The sequence below is a fragment of the Chiloscyllium punctatum genome, chromosome 42 (genome assembly GCF_047496795.1).
Source record: "Chiloscyllium punctatum isolate Juve2018m chromosome 42, sChiPun1.3, whole genome shotgun sequence".
NCBI lineage: Eukaryota > Metazoa > Chordata > Chondrichthyes > Orectolobiformes > Hemiscylliidae > Chiloscyllium > Chiloscyllium punctatum.
Window position 1 is genome coordinate 37,761,906 of NC_092780.1, and position 17,241 is coordinate 37,779,146.

General features: G+C 42.5%; 1 protein-coding gene across 2 annotated transcripts in view; it reads left to right on the forward strand.

The window, feature by feature from the left end:
- The window catches only part of myo1d (myosin 1D), a 545,704-nt gene that overhangs the window by 376,506 nt on the left and 151,957 nt on the right, over nucleotides 1-17,241 (forward strand). For both annotated transcript variants that reach the window (XM_072561832.1, XM_072561833.1), the window contains exon 20: nucleotides 14,002-14,115. In XM_072561832.1, coding sequence (XP_072417933.1) covers nucleotides 14,002-14,115 — 114 coding nt within the window. The remainder of the gene's footprint in view (nucleotides 1-14,001; nucleotides 14,116-17,241) is intronic.

Sequence of the window (17,241 nt, forward strand, 5' to 3'; positions counted from 1 at the left end):
CTCATGCTAGGTGATATATCAGATTTTACTTTTGCTGTTGTAGTAATTTCCAGCAGAATGGAAAAAATACTGGGGGAATACACCAGAACAAACAGCAAGCCCACCACAATATCTTTTGTTCCAGGTTTTGACACAAAACCTAGCATTTATTTCAAAAATTAAACATTTTAAAAATCTTAGTGTTCTTAGATTTTTTTTCTCCCAGATTTTTCTTATCATCCCATGTTTATAATGACATTCTGCATTTTGCTGTTCCTGTGCTATTTAGAAATATTTTGCAAAAAACAAATTCTTTCATGCACTTTGCCTAATTATATAATATTTGATACTGTTCAAAATACTTTAATAAAGGTATCTCTAATCTTTAAAGGATTTGGTATTGTTCAAAACTCGACATCAAATGCCTTTATTTTGATTAAGCACCAAGCGTTCATACTTGAGAAGGAGCAGGAAAGAATTATGCTGCCTGTGTGTGTTTGAAATATAGTAGTGATTGGGCACGAGGGAAATGCAAGGCAGAATAAGATGGTTTTAGACTGCATGTGTCTATATGTATGGAGCGTGATAAATAGGGTTGGTGAATTGCAGACACAAGTAGCCGCATGGGGGTAATGCTGTACTGGCAGACTGGACACTTAGTATTCCCAGCTTCAATATATTCATGATCAATAAGGAAAGAGGAATGCAAGGGGTGTGATCAAAGATGTTGTTACAGCCCGAGGTTAGAATTCAGTAACAATAAAGGCAATATGGATCACTAAATGGAAAGAAATTTTTGCAAATTGTCAAATGATCCAAGGACGTTAGAATTGTGATCATGGAAGAGTTCAATTATTCTAATATAAACTATAAAAGTAACAATGTAAAACACCAGAGAAAGGGGGGAATTACTGCAAACAGACATGCTTAGTCAGCTATTTTCAGATGAGCAAGGGGGAAAGCAAAAGCGCTGCTGTAACTAGTTCTGGGAATTAAGTGGAACATGTTGAGTATGTTTCATTGAGGAGAAAGTGAGGACTGCAGATGCTGGAGATCAGAGCTGAAAATGTGTTGCTGGAAAAGCGCAGCAGGTCAGGCAGCATCCAAGGAACAGGAAAAGCGACGTTTCGGACATCAGCCCTTCTTCAGGAATGAGGAAAGTGTGTCCAGCAGGCTAAGATAAAAGGAGGGACTTGGGGGAGGGGCGTTGGGAATGCGATAGGTGGAGGGAGGTCAAGGTGAGGGTGATAGGCCGGAGTGGGGTGGGGGCGGCGAGGTCAGGAAGAAGATTGCAGGTTAGGAAGGCAGTGCTGAGTTCGAGGGATTTGACTGAGACAAGGTGGGGGGGGGGGGGGGGGGGGGGGAAGCAAGGAAACTGGAGAAATCTGAGTTCATCCCTTGTGGTTGGAGGGTTCCCAGGCAGAAGATGAGGCGCTCTTCCTCCAACCATCGTGTTGTCATGGTCTGGCGATGGAGGAGTCCAAGGACCTGCATGTCCTTGGTGGAGTGGGAGGGGGAGTTGAAGTGTTGGGCTACGGGGGTGGTTGGGTTGGTTGGTCCAGGTGTCCCAGAGGTGTTCTTTGAAATGTTCCGCAAGTAGGCAGCCTGTCTCCCCAATATAGAGGAGGCCACATCGGGTGCAGCGGATGCAATAGATGATGTGTGTGGAGGTGCAGGTGAATTTGTGGCAGATATGGAAGTGTCCCTTGGGGCCTTGGAGGGAGATAAGGGGGGAGGTGTGGGCGCAAGTTTTGCATTTCTTGCGGTTGCAGGGGAAGGTGCCAGGAATGGAGGTTGGGTTGGTGGGGTGCGTGGACCTGACGAGGGAGTCACGGAGGGAGTGGTCTTTTCAGAATGCTGATAGGGGAGGGGAGGGAAATATGTCCCTGGTGGTGGGGTCCGTTTGGAGGTGACTGAAATGATGGTGGATGATACGCTGTATATGGAGGTTGGTGGGGTGGTAGGTGAGGACCAGTGGGGTTCTGTCCTGGTGGCGGTTGGAGGGGCGGGGCTCAAGGGCGGAGGAACAGGAAGTGGAAGAGATGCGGTGGAGGGCATCGTCGACTACGTCTGGACGGAAATTGCAGTCCTTGAAGAAGGAGGCCATCTGGGTGGTACGGTTTTGGAACTGGTCCTCCTGGGAGCAGATGCGGTGGAGACAAAGGAATTGGGAATATGGGATGGCATTTTTACAGGGGACAGGGTGGGAGGAGGTGTCGTCTAGGTAGCTGTGGGAGTTGGTCGGTTTATAGTAAATGTCCGTGTCGATTCGGTCGCCAGAGATAGAAATGGAAAAGTCTAGGAAGGGGAGGGAGGAGTTTGAGACGGTCCAGGTGAATTTGAGGTCAGGGTGGAAAGTGTCGGTAAAGTGGATGAACTGTTCAACCTCCTCATGGGAGCACGAGGCAGCGCCGATATAGTCATCGATGTAGCGGAGGAAAAGGTGGGGGGTGGGGCCAGTATAGCTGCGGAAAATGGACTGTTCCACATATCCGACGAAGAGGCAGGCATAGCTGGGGCCCATGCGGGTGCCCATGGCTACTCCTTTGGTTTGGAGGAAGTGGGAGGATTGGAAAGAGAAGTTGTTCAGGGTGAGGACCAGTTCAGTCAATCGAAGGAGGGTGTCGGTGGAAGGGTACTGGTTGGTACGGCGGGAAAGGAAGAAGCGGAGGGCTTTAAGTCCTTCGTGATGGGGGATGGAGGTGTACAGGGACTGGATGTCCATGGTGAAGATAAGGCGTTGGGGACCGGGGAAGCGAAAATCATGGAGGAGGTGGAGGGCGTGGGTGGTGTCCCGAACGTAGGTGGGGAGTTCTTGGACTAAGGGGGACAGGACCGTGTCGAGGTATGCAGAGATGAGTTCGGTGGGAAAGGAGCAGGCTGAGATAATGGGTCGGCCGGGGCAGTCAGGTTTGTGGATTTTGGGCAGGAGGTAGAAATGGGCGGTGCGGGGTTGTGGGACTATGAGGTTGGAGGCGGTGGATGAGAGATCCCCTGAGGTGATGAGGTTATGGATGGTCTGGGAGATGATGGTTTGGTGGTGGGAGGTGGGGTCATGGTCAAGGGGGCAGTAGGAGGAGGTGTCTGCGAGCTGGCGTTTAGCCTCAGCAGTGTAAAGGTCGGTGTGCCAAACTACTACCACGCCTCCCTTGTCTGCTGGTTTGATGGTGAGGTTGGGGTTGGAACGGAGGGAGTGGAGGGCTGCACGTTCCGAGGGTGAGAGGTTGGAGTGGGTGAGAGGGGTTAATGTCGCGGCAGCAGTTGGCTATGAAGAGATCGAGGGCGGGTAAGAGGCCAGCAAGGGGTGTCCAGGTGGATAGGGTCGTCAGAGGGTGGGCGAGAATCTTGGTTGGAGAAGTAGGCACGGAGGCGAAGGCGGCGGAACAATTGTTCGATGTCATGCCGCATGTTGAACTCATTAATCTGAGAGCGTAGGGGAATGAAGGTGAGGCCTCTGCTGAGGACATTGAGACATTTGTTTCATTGAGACAACATCGTGATCACTGATTCCCACATGCTATCAGGTTTAATGCAAAACGGGGAAAAATCCAAGTTAAAAGTGCTTAGTTGGAGAACTAATTTCACCGAGTTGGAAAAGGCTCTAGACCGATGGATTGGAATCACAGATTGGCAGCAGAATAAAGAATCAAACAGTCATAGAGTCCTACAGCACTGCAACAGGCCCTTCGGCCCAAACTGGTCCATGCTGACCAAAATGTCCATCCATGCTAAACCCATTTCCTTGCACTTGGCCCATATCCTGCTAAACCTTTTGTTTCCATGTATTTGTCCAAATGTGTTTTAACTGTTGTTAATGTACCCACCTCAACCACTTCTGCTGGCAGCTCATTTCATAAGCATACCACCCTCTGAGTAAAAAATAAAAAGTTGCCCCTCAGGTTCCCTTTCATTCTTGCCCTCTAACCTTAAACTGATGCACCCTAGTCCTGGATTCCCCAACCCTGGGGAAAAAAAGACTGAGTGCATTCAACTTATCCATGCTTGTCATGATCTTATACGCTTCTATAAGATCCCCCTTCAGTCTCCTGAACTTGTCTAATCTCTCCCTATAACTCAGTTATAGGGAGAGAGTCCTGGCAAAACCCTTGTAAATCTCTTCTACAATCTTTCCAGTTTAATAACATCCTTCATATAACAAGGTTAAAAATCACAACACCAGGTTACAATCCAACAGGTTTATTTGGAAGCACTTACAACCACCTGATGAAGCAGCAGCACTCAGAAAGCAAGTGCTTCCAAATAAACCTGTTAGACTATAATGTGGTTATAATCAATGAGGTAAAAACAATAACTGCAGATGCTGAAAACCAAATACTGGATTAGTGGTGCTGGAAGAGCACAGCAGTTCAGGCAGCATCCAAGGAGCAGCGAAATCGACGTTTCGGGCAAAAGACCTTTTTTTATTCCTGATGAAGGGCTTTTGCCCGAAACGTCGATTTCGCTGCTCCTTGGATGCTGCCTGAACTGCTGTGCTCTTCCAGCACCACTAATCCAGTATAATGTGGTTATGTCTGATTTTTAACTTTGTACACCCTAGTCCAACACCAGCATCTCCACATCATTCCTATAGCAAGGTGACCAAAACTGAACACAATACTCCAAGTACAGCCTCACCAACATCCTGCACTACTGCAACATAACTTCCCAGCTTCTATACTTAATGCCCTGTCTGATGAAGGCCAGTGTGCCAAAAGCCACCTTCCACTGTCCTGTCTACCTGGGATCCACTTTCAAAGAATCGTGCACCTGAACTCCAAGGTCCCTCCGTTCCACTACACTTCTTCAGGCCTTGCCATTCACCGTGAAACTCCTACCTTGATTTGAATTTCCAAAATGCAAGACCTCACTCCTAAATATATTAAACTCCAATTGTCATTTCTCGGCCCACATCCCCAGCTGGTCAAAGTCCTGTGCAATTTCTGATCATCTTCCTCACTGTCCACGATACTTCCTATTTTAGTGCCATCTGCAAACTTACTAATCATACCTTGTACATTTTCATCAGTCATTACATTCTCATCCAAGTCCATTACAAACAGTAATGGACCCAGCACTGACCCCTGAAGCACTCCACTAGTCACAGGTCTCCAGGCCGACAAGCATCCTTCTACTATTACCCACTGCTTCCTAGCATCAAGTCAATTGTGTATCCAATTTGCCAGCTTGCCCTAGAATCCATGTGATCTAATCTTCCAGAGCAGTCTTCCATTTGGTTCCTTATCAAAGGCTTTACTGAAATTCATTTAGACTACATCTACCGCCCTACCCTTGTCAAGCTGCTTCAGAGTTGTTGGAACTGCACCCATCCAGGCAAGTGGGGAGTATTCCATCCCACTCCTGGCTTGTGCCTTGTAGATGGTGGATAGACTTAAGGAAATCACGAGGTGAGTTTTTTGCCACAGTATCTCTAGTCTCTGACCTGCTCTTGTAGCCACTGTGTTTATGCAGTGAATCTAGTTGAGTTTCTGGTCAATGGAAACTCCAAGGATGCTGTTTGTGGGGGATTCAGTGATGGTAATACCATTGATTAGATTAGATTCCCTACAGTGTGGAAACAGGCCCTTCAGCCCAACTAGTTCACACCGAACTTCCGAAGAGTAACCCACCCAGACCCATTCCCCCTAATTAATGCACCTAATTCGATGGGCAATTTAGCATTTCACCTGACCTGCACATCATTGGACTGTGGGAGGAAACTGGAGCACCTGGAGGAAACCCGTACAGACACGGGGAGAATGTGCAAACTCAACGCAGACAGTCGCCGAGGCTGTCAAGGGGCGGTGGTTAGTGTCTCTTGTTGGTGATGGTCATTGTGTGGCATTTTTGTGACATGAATGTTATTTGCCATTTGTTGGCCCAAGCCTGGATATTGTCCAGATCTTGTATCTGAGGAGTTGTGAATGGTGCAGAACACTGCAATCATCAACGAACATCGCCACTTATGACAGAGGAAAGGTCATTGATGAAGCAGCTGAAGATTGTTGTGCCCAGGACACTAGTCTGAGGGACTCCTGCAGAGATGTCCTGGAGCTGAGATGACAGACCCTCCACAACCTAATCTATCTTTCTTTGTGCCAGGTATGACTCTAACTAGCGGAGTGTTTGCCACCGATACACATTGATTCAAGTTTTGCCAGGGCTCCTTTAATGATATATGTGGTCAAATGCGACCTTGATGTCAAGGGCTATCACGCTCACCTCACCTCTGGAACTTAGTTCTTTTGTCCATGTTTGAACCAAGACTGTAATGAGATCAGGAGCTGAGTGACCTTGGTGAAACCTAAACTGGGCGTCACTGAGCAGGTGTTGCTTGATAGCCCAGTTGATGACCCCTTCCAACACTTTGCTGATAATGGAGAGGAGACTGATTGGGAAGTAATTAGCTGGGTTGGATTTGTCCTGCTTTTTGTGTACAGGACATACCTGGGTAATTTTCCACATTGTCGGGTAGATGCCAGTGTTGTGATGCCACTGGAGGATTATAAATGATTATATCTCTGTTCAACAAATGTGTTACCTAAAGACTGGTCAGCCTGATACTAGTGTTGGGAAGGCCTCAAAGGCAATCATTTTAAAGAAAATGAATTGCAAATTTTTTTTAAAAATCAATTTAAAAATGAAAGCTAGTACATTCTTATTAAAAGCTAATTGTGTTTGAATGGCTTGATTGAGTTCTTTGACGTAATGGAGCAAATTGATTAGGGTAACAGAGTTAATAATATATACATGAAATTTGAAAAAGGGATTAATAAAATGACATTCTAGAAATGTTCAAAATTTCTTGTCCAAAGGATTAAGGAAACAGTGACATTTTTGATACAAACTTGGCTAAAGACTAGAGAACTGAAAGTCGCAATGATAAACAATTTTCATTCTGGAGGTAAGAACAAATTTTTTTCCTCAAAGCTCAGTGCTAGGACCACTGTTGCTTTTGGATAGCTATTAATAACCTAGACTCAGGAATATTGAGCAAACTTTTGGTTTGCTTAGGACACAAAACATGAAAATACTATCGGTAATGAGGAAGGTATAGAAGGAAATAGACTGGGAAATGTGCAGATGCACAGCAGGCATGCTTCATCTCGAGAAGCATGAAGTGATTTATTAAGAAGAATGAAGAAAGGCAATATGAATTAAATGATACAATTCTGAAGGAAGTACAGGGACAAAGCTAACAGAGGTACAAATGTACAAAAGTCTGAAAGTGCCAGGGCAAGTTGAAAAGGCTGTTTAAAAAGAATATGATGTCCTTGTTTTGCTAGGTACAGGCATAGAGTTCAAAAGCAAGGATGTTGCTGCGACTCTATCAAACTGTGATAGAGTGTCTGGATAATTCTCAGGCAAAAGTGAGGACTTGCAGATGCTGGCGATTAGAGTCGAGAGTGTGATGCTGGAAAAGCACAGCAAATCAGGCAGCATCCGAGGAGCAGGAGAGTTGACATTTTGGGCAAAAGCTCTTAAGGGAAGGTAAAGTTGGCAGATATATAAGTGATTTAGGTGTGAACATAGGAGGTATGATTAATAAGTTTGCATATTACATGAAAATTGGAGGTGTAATGGACAGTGAAGAAGGTTACCTCAGAGTACAATGAGACCTTGATAAATGGGCCAACGGGCTGATGAGTAGCAGATGCAGTCTAATTTAGATAAATGTGAGGTGCTACATTTTGGAAAGGCAAATCAGGGCAGGACTGATACACTTAATGGTAAGGTCTTAGGGAGTGTTGCCGAACAAAGAGACCCTGGAATGCAGGTTCATTGCTCCTTGGAAGTGGAGTCGCAGGTAGATAGGATAGTGAAGAAGGCATTTGGTATGCATGCCTTTATTTGGTCAGTGCATTGGGTATAGAAGTTGGGAAGTTATATTGTGGTTGTACAGGACATTGGTTAGGCTATTATTGGAATATTGTGTGCAGTTCTGGTCTCCCTCCGATTGGAAGGATGTTGTGAAACTTGAAAGGGGTTAGAAATGATTTACAAGGATGTTGCCAGAGTTGGAGGAACAGAGAGAGTCTAGATTAGAGTAGAGTGGTGCTGGAAAAGCACAGCAGGTCAGGCAGCGTCCAAGGAGCAGGAAAACCGACATTTCGGGTAGGCGCCCTTCAACAGGAATGGAGAGAGGCTGAATAGCCTGGGGCTGTTTTCCCTGGAGTGTCAGAGACTGAGGGGTGAGCTTATAGAGGTTTATAAAATCATGAGGGACATGGATAGGGTAAATAGGTTTTTTCCCCAGGGTGGGAGGGAACTAGAGGGCATAGGTGTAAAATGAGAGGGGAAAGACTTAAAAGGGACGTAAAGGGCAACTTTTTCATACTGAGGGTGGTGCATGTATGGAATGAGCTGCCAGAGGAAGTGATGGAAGCTGGAACAATTACAACATTTAAAAGGCATCTGGATGGGTACATGAATAGGAAGGGTTTAGAGGGATATGTGCCAAGTGCTAGCAAATGGGAAAAGATTTATCGAGGATATCTGGTCAGCGTGGAAGTCTTGGATTGAAAGGTCTGTTTCAGTGCTGTATATCTCTGTGATTCTATCTCTATAAATGCAATATTGCAGTCAAGGAAAGGCTAGAGAATTAAAGATGAGACACCTTCAACCAAATAACCTCATTTTGTGTTGTAAATTTCCTGTTTTTAGAAACCACTGCTGGTCCGCTTAGATTAGGAAACTTAAGAGGAGATTATGTATGGAATAAACTTCCAGAGGAAGTGGTGCATGTGGGTACAGTTAAATAATTAAAAGGCATTTGGAGTGATATTGGCCAGAGGCAGGCAGGTAGGGCTAGTTCAGTTTGGGATTATGGTCGGCATGGACTGGTTGGACTGAAGGGTCTGTTTCCGTGCTGTATGACTCCATAGTACAGAGGTGAGAGAGTGTGTTTTCTGATACTGCCTTTCTTCTAATGTTATTTAACTCTTCAATTACTTCGAAACATGTAGCCTTCATCCAAAGGTTATTGAGGTCCCGTCACACAATCTTATTAAGGGAGAAGGAAAGATTAAAATCAAATAGTCTCATTGTTAAAAGCTGTTTTTGTGATTACTTTTTCTCCAAAATCACATCAGTTTTAGATGATGTGGAATAGAGCGTTATTTGCTGTATTAAGTTTCTTCTGAACAGCAATCCACAGTGCATTTTCTCCACCATTACCAGGCACTTACTCAGATTGTCCAGAATGGTTAACCGGAGACTTGGTCTTCATGTTCAAATAACATGAAGTTCATGATGGCATTGTAAGTCATATGAAGGAAAAGCTGTAACTACATTGCAAGCACAGTTCTCGTGTGAGAGATATATTCTATGTTCGTATTAAATATTAATGACTTTTCAAATTAAAGTTAGTGTTATCTTGTCAGCCTCAAAGGATTTAACTTTTTTCAAAGTATAGTACAACCTCGATAATCCAAACATCGATTATCTGAATTTCAGATTATCCGAACAAGATCTCAAGGTCTCAAAGCTTGGGTAAACTGTGTTATCCGAACATTCAATTATCCAAACAAAATACTCCTCGCCTGTGTCATTCAGATAATTGAGGTTTCCCTGTATAACAGAGATTGATTTCTCCCTTAAAACATTTTTTGAGTTCCTTTTCTAAACTTGGAATGTTGTGAAGTGTTTTGCAATAGATCAGTTATAAGTAGTCATATTGGCAATGTCAAAAAGTTGATTACACATTACAAGTTCCCATTAACAGCAATGTGATAATGCTCAGATAAGCCGCTTCATGAATGATAGTTAATGGAAAAACGTTGACCGATACAGCAGCGAGAACTTCCCAGCTCCTCGAGATCACAGACATGGTTAGGTTTATCATCTCTTTGAAAAGACAGCCCCTCGGTTGATGCACCACTCCCTCAGGGCTGCACTGGAGTATCAGCCTAGATTGTGCCTGAACTTTCTGGAGTGAAACTTGATCCCACTTCTCCAACAGAGGCGAGAATGCTACCCATTGAACCGCAGAAAAGATGTCAGTTCCCAGTAAACATAATACCAAGCGCAGAAGGACTACATGAAGCAAGATATTAGCTAGCCATTTTGGATCAAATTTCAAAGTAATTCAGTAATTATTACTTTGTCTTGGGTCCATGTTTATTTGGCCTAAATAAATTCTTTGTGAGTTACTGCAAAGAGTTTTTGACTTAATTATACTTTAGTTAATATTTGCATTTTAAACACTTAGAAGTTATACTTTATCATTGCATCCACCAATCTGCATTTCCTTTTCCATTTAATATATTTTATCTCCGCCATTTCCTAATAAAAGCTGGACTCATTAAGACTCTTGCCTCTGAATCACTTGACTGTGTGTTCAAGCCTCCTTCCAGAGCCTTGAGCACAAAATCTAGGCTGGTGCTACTGCATGGGTTTTAAGTGCTGCCTTTCAAACGAGATGTTAAACCATGCCACCATATTGGCATTCTCTTTGGAAAAAAAAGCAAATGAACTCTCCTAATATTTAATCTTCAACCAAACTGATGAAAACAGATTAACTAGTTGTTGATTTCATTACAAAATAAAAACAGAAAGAACTGCAGATGTTTTACATCAGAAGCAAAAACAGAAATTGCTGGAAAAACTCAGCAGACCTGGCAGCATCCATGGAGAGAAATCAGAATTAACATTTCTGGTTGAGCGACCCTTGCTCAGAACTGATTCATTACTTTTTAAATGAATGATGATTTATTGTCACCTATACTTTGACGATACAGTGTAAAAGTGTTTTGTCAACGTAATCTAGCACCATTTCGAGTTACAAATAAGGATAAAAAGAACTTACTTAAATAAGAGTTAAACATCTGTTAAAATTGGTGTCCTAAGTCTGGCTTCTGCAAGGTATGCTGCTACTCAAGGAGTCCCTCTCCAAGAGCAGTATACGACACCGGTGATGCAGCAGGAGACCCCGGCTCTGCTGTTGCTGCCATCTCACCAGCGTCGCCATCTCACCGGCACTGCTGAGAATCCAGGCTCCAGGTCTACTACCACCACCAGGAGTCCAGGATCCTGTGTTCGGAGCAAAATAAAGCAAGTTATAGGGAGGTTATGAAGTATCACACTTTTCCAGCAAGTGTCAGGTAGATTTGAACCTGCTTTTTCAAGGGTTGTAACATGTACTAGAAACTGGTTGGAAGCAAGAACAGGAAAACAGCTTCTCTCCCATCAGAAAGTTAATGCGACCTAGGGCACTCAGAAATAACACCATACCGTGTTGTAGCACAAATGTTTGAGGAGCGTTACCTGATGATCATAGAATCAGTGTGGAAGCAGGCCAGTCAGCTCATCGAGTCCACATCCATCTTCCAGAGAGCATCCCAGCAGACCCATCCCCTATGCTATCCCAGTAACCTTGCATTTCTCAAAGTTAATTCATCCAACCTACACACCTGGACAGTATAGACAGCTTAGCATGGCCAATCAATCTAACCTGCACATCTTTGGACTGTGGGAGGAAACTGGAGCACCTGAAAGCAAACACTGGGCGAATGTGCAAACTCTGCACAGACGCCTGAGGCTGGAATCGTACCTGCATTCTTGGCACTGAGGTAGCATTGTTTTGGATTTTAATCCATAAACAGATTTAAAATACAATCTTGCTTTAAGATGTCAGACATTGGATATTGCTGTGAATCAGTCTTCCAGTGTCACAATGGTGAGTGCACTTTATTAACAGTGATGCAGTTTAAGACATTTAAAAGACTTGGAAGAGGCTTATATATGCAAGATTCATTATTCTTTAATATTGTACTGTATTGTTACAATTCTCTGTTGAACCCATAGTGAATAAATGTGGTAATTGAGGAATACTGAGTGCCCTGTCACTTTGGCAACTGCATCTGCCAAAAGTATAACCCCAAAGTGTATCATAACTTTGGACTTTCAGAATACATATTGGTGTGCCTTGATTTTCAACTGTGGTTAGTCGATAAACTGAATGTATACTGGATTAGTGGTGCTGGAAGAGCACAGCAGTTCAGGCAGCATCCAACGAGCAGCGAAATCAATGTTTCGGGCAAAATCCCTTCATCAGGAAGGGCTTTTGCCCGAAATGTTGATTTCGCTGCTCGTTGGATGCTGCCTGAACTGCTGTGCTCTTCCAGCACCACTAATCCAGTATTTGATTTTCAGCATCTGCAGTCATTGTTTTTACCTTGTTGATAAACTGAATGTGCCAATCCACTTTCATCTTATAGACGTTGTCTTAACTTTCCCAAAACTCACTGTGCCAATGCACCTACATGGGTAGTGGTGATGGTATATGACATGCAATGCCCATATGGGTAGGATTATTTTGTGTTTCACTCTTGTTGGCTGGATTATTATAACAAGACCACAATCAAAGACATCTAACTACTGTATAATCATTGTAGTTGAGAAATTTCTTTGAAGCTATAAAATATTGCTCTCAGAAAATGATGAGCATTTGCATTTAAACTTTTCTTTCTACACAGCTGCTAGGCTTTGGAGGCACATTCTTGTAAATGAAAAAGTGTTTGTTTGGAGTTTACTTGCTGTTTTCCTGGAGGCGGATGTTCTGACACAAATCTGGTTGATGTGAAAGTTATATTTTGTGGGCTTGTGATTGTGTATCATCCCAAAGGCAAAATTGCTGTACATTCCATCAGTTTTTCATCAACTACACAGATGTACCCTGTGTTATCAGCTGCCAATTACATCATGCTCTATAATATTGAACCCACTGAGCATGCCAACAATCTGTAAGGCAATCCTAGTTACAGGACTCCATTCAACTCTATTGACAATTGGATAGCATGATAAACTGAAGTCTCCATCTACACATGCAATAGGAACCCACACAAAATCTATTTGACAAAGAGTGTTAAAGAGATAGATAAAAGTATGATCCAGGAATTTTATGGCTTATTAGCCAATTCTATATCAGGATGTAACTTTTATTTTCTTAATTCTCATTAATTTGTGCTGGGGTGGCACACTATTGAATTTTGAGGAGATTGTAGTGGAGTCTAATCCTGTCCTCGTTGACCTCTCTGTATAGCATTGAGCATTGTCTTTTGGATGAATCAAACTGAGACCTAGCTGTCTGTCTTCCAGGATGAACCAGAAAGATCTCATGGTACCATTAAAAAAAGAGCTAGAGAGTTGGCAAATATCTAACTCAAGACAAAACCTAAAACAAACTTATTGGTCATGAATCTAATTTCTATTTGTGGGAGTTTGTTGTAAATTTTACGTAACACTTTGAGACTTCCAACGGTGAATTCAAACACTTGAAAAATCAGGTGCTTTTTCTATGAATGATTAAAAAACAGTACTCACTTTTAAGAATATTTTACAATATCCAGAAGCTGTGAAAGATACAAATCTTGCCTGTCTGTCTTGTCAATAAATCAGGAGTAAGAAGCATGAACTACTGTATGTCTGTTCCAATTTCCCACTTATTTGCTATGTAAAATCAGCCAACTGTTCAGAAACCAGAGATTTTGCTGATGTGTGTGGATTAACATAACTGGCATATGAGGAGCTCTGGTTGTATAATTCAGGCTGATGCTGGATCTGAAATTAGTGACTATCTTGCATTGTCAGATCAATGCCATAATGTTTAATTAGTAACAGGAAGAGCCCCATTACGCTGGTCAGTTATACCAGGGTGCAAAAGATCTGAACGTGTGGTGAAACTATCATTCAGAGTGCAATCTGCAAAGCATCCTTATAATGATTAAAGGTGCCTTTCAGGGCAGCATGTGTTCAAACTGGGCAATGTTTGTAAGTTCTTCTTCCCAAGAGATAGGGCAATAATTTGAGGAACCTTGTGGAGGTCATATCACATGATGAGAAAACAATCTGGGTTTCCACGATTCCTCCTGAACCTGAAGGAAGATTAAAGCCCCAGAAAATTTGGTCGAAATCTGCATTGTTGATTTCATAAGGCTTGGCGGGGATAATTCCCATACCTTTCTAAGAGCTCTGCCTTGGATTGGTATTAATGTTTATTGTACACTTGTCTTTATCTCACTACAGATAAATCGATTCAATAAATCTGAGGACCGTGCCATTTTCATCACTGACCGGCATCTATACAAGTTGGATCCACTGAAGCAGTATCAAGTGATGAAGACTATTCCTTTGTATAATGTAGGTCACACTCTAGTGAAGTCTATGTAACATGTCTCTATATAACAGCAATTTCTTTTGTCTGTTTGCCTTCTTTGTTTTGCTCCACTCCCATATTGTGTTTTGATATCTGCTTGATAAGACAAACCAGGGACCAGCTGTGATGGTTCTGCTAGAGTCACTATGTAGCTGGCCACCATCAGACTCCAGTGCATTCTCACTCGACTTGGCTCTTGCATTTTTTTCAAGCTTGTGCAAGGAAGCAGCTGCAACATGCTCAAACCCCCGCGTTCAGATCCTCCGCCACCTGATGGCCCGATAATTTATCATTGCCATTTGGGAAATTGCTGGCACAGATCTGCATCCGGCCTTTTTGAGGTGCAATGAACTGTAACACAAATACCTGCAACCATGTATTTGATCAGCCTGCTAGGGCCAGTTCCCCTAAAACATGAAAGCCTAACTATGTAGCAAAGATTAACCAAATATTTTTTAATCAGGTGACTAAAAATAAGTCATCTACGAGTAAGCCAGTGCCGAAAACAGTGAAATTCTGATATGAAACATCTCTCCTTCAGCATTGGATTAAGCATCATGTTCACACATGACTGTGCATTAAGCCTCAATACCATAACAGGCATTTTTCTCCGAATAATCTTTGTCTCATCTTCTGTCTTTAAAAACAACCTGATGAATATATCCTGAATGTTAATCATTCTAAAGCCAGCAAAGTAAACAGATTTTCTTTCAAGAAAGAGATGTGCAGAACATATTTGTTTGAATTAATTTGTTAATGGTATTTAATTTTTATCGAGAAGAAGATGCATTATTAATATTTAACCAATTTCTCAAATTCAATCCAATTTATTGCATTGGTTTATTGGTTAGTTTCATTTTCATCTTTGAAAAAGGGTTTTATTTGTCAGCTTTCTCTGTGTGTCTTGTCCTGCTTAGAGAGGGCGTGTTTAACACTTCAAGATGAAATCTTTTGCAGCAGTTTCACCCAGATGATCCTCGATAAATTCATCTTACTGTCAGAATAGTTCAGTTTCAGCATTTCCGTGGTAACCCAGTTTCCATAGAGATCTCCTTGGAGACTGCATCAGCTGATGTCTCGCTGTGAGATGGTACAGAGACATAGTGAACATAAAATAATCACACTGCTTGACTTGCAAACCTCAACGTGTCTCTCTAAATTAAAGGATAGTTGCAATAATCACTGTGGGGAAGGTCAAAGCACATTACCAGTACCAAAGTTAGCATCAATTACGCCGGGAATTAAAAGTTAACTGTTTGAGGATCTCCGTAGCATTCACCAAACTGCTATTTTTTTGGCTTGACTGAATAATCTGATGAATTTAACTATTGTTTATTAGTCTTCAATCTACCTTATGACACTTCAGAAAAGCTTTGCAGTAAGAAGCTTATGATATTGAAAGCTGTTGAAGAAGTGGGAAGGGTTAAAGTATTTGCTTTCCAGCTGTCTGTAGCTTTGCAGTATAAGTGTTTGGTGTTCAGGATGAGCAGTGGAATACTAATTGCTTCCTGAATATTGGCGATGTATACTAACAGGCATTAAAGAGTGACAGCTTGAAATGGGGTGACTGAATTGTGCCTATACTGCATTGTCCCATTTCAATTTATCTTTCTCTTGAACTTGAGATGCTTGCAGTTACAGCTGAAACCAGTTTAATAGACAAATTAAAATGACATCACTTTTCCCTTTATAGATATCTGGCAAATGTCCATATTGCTTCTGTTCTGTACAAAGCTGCTGTTGAATTTCCAGGAGAGAAAAAAAAAAGAGGCTGGGTGTTTGGGGGAAGAGGGAATGTGACTGAGATTGCTGATGTTACGTATTGATTTAAAATAAAAGCTTTTACAGTGGAGATGCTTCTGAGGTCAGATGCCAAGATTTAAACCAATGTATTTCAGTGAGCTGAAACCTCATTTTTAAAGAATTATTATTTGTGTTAGTGGTAAAGAAAAATTAAATAATGGGTTGGCCATCTTATTGCCTTTCATCAGACCATTGGGTCCTTCATGACTATATCAGCTCTTTGAGAAATCATTATCCTGAACCCCTGCTGCTTGCCCTTAGCTGAGCCATTGTCAATGATTCTCAGTGCAAATCTGACCCAGGTGTCAATCACTCCCCCAGTCTGACTTGGTACACAGTATTCATTATTCCTTGTGTAGCTCCATGCTCACAACATCTTAAAAATTAAGAACAGGAGTAATCTATTCAATCTCCCTCAAGCCTGCTCTGTCATTTATCAAAATCCTGACTGATCAAGTTGCGGCCTTAAGTCCAATTTCCTGCTGAGACTCCAAAGTCCTTTACTGTTTAATAGATCAAAACTCTGGCTAATTCAGCCATGAATATACTTAGTGGCCCAGTTTCTACTGCTCGCTGGGGAAGAGAATATCAGCTTTATCACTTCTATAACTGCATCTCACCTTGTTTTGATCGTTCTTATTTTTAGGTTCCCCCAAGGAGGGAAACACCTTCTCAGCAATCATCCAATCAAGCTTGTCAAAATCTTCTTGGTTTGAACAAGCTCACCTCTCATTCTCCTAAACTTCAATGAGTAGAAGCCTCAAATTACTGAGTCCTCAGAGGACAACATTCAAGAAAGCTGAAGACATAGTTCTTGCAAATAAAGGGATCCAAGGATATGAGTTGAAAGCAGGAACAGGGTACTGGGTTGGATGGTCAACCATGGTATTATTGAATGGTAGAACAGGTTCAAAGGACTGAATGGCCTAGTCCTACTCCCAAATTTCATATTTAGAGTCATAGAGATTTACAGCATGGAAACCGACCCTTTGATTCAGCTCGTCCATGCCATCCAGCTATCCTAGATAAATCTCGTCCCAATTGCCAACATTTGGGCCATTTCTCTCTAACCCCTTCCTATTTGTGTACCCTTCTAGATGCCTTTTAAATATAGTAATTGCACTAGCCTCCTCCACTTCCTCTGGCAGCCCATTCCATACACACACCACTCTCAGCATGAAAAGGTTGTACTTTAGGTCCCTTTTAAATATTTCCCCCCTCACTTTAAACCTATACCCTCTAGTTTTTGACTCCCCTATCCTGGGGAAATGACCTTGTCTATTTACCCTACCCATGTCCCTCATGAT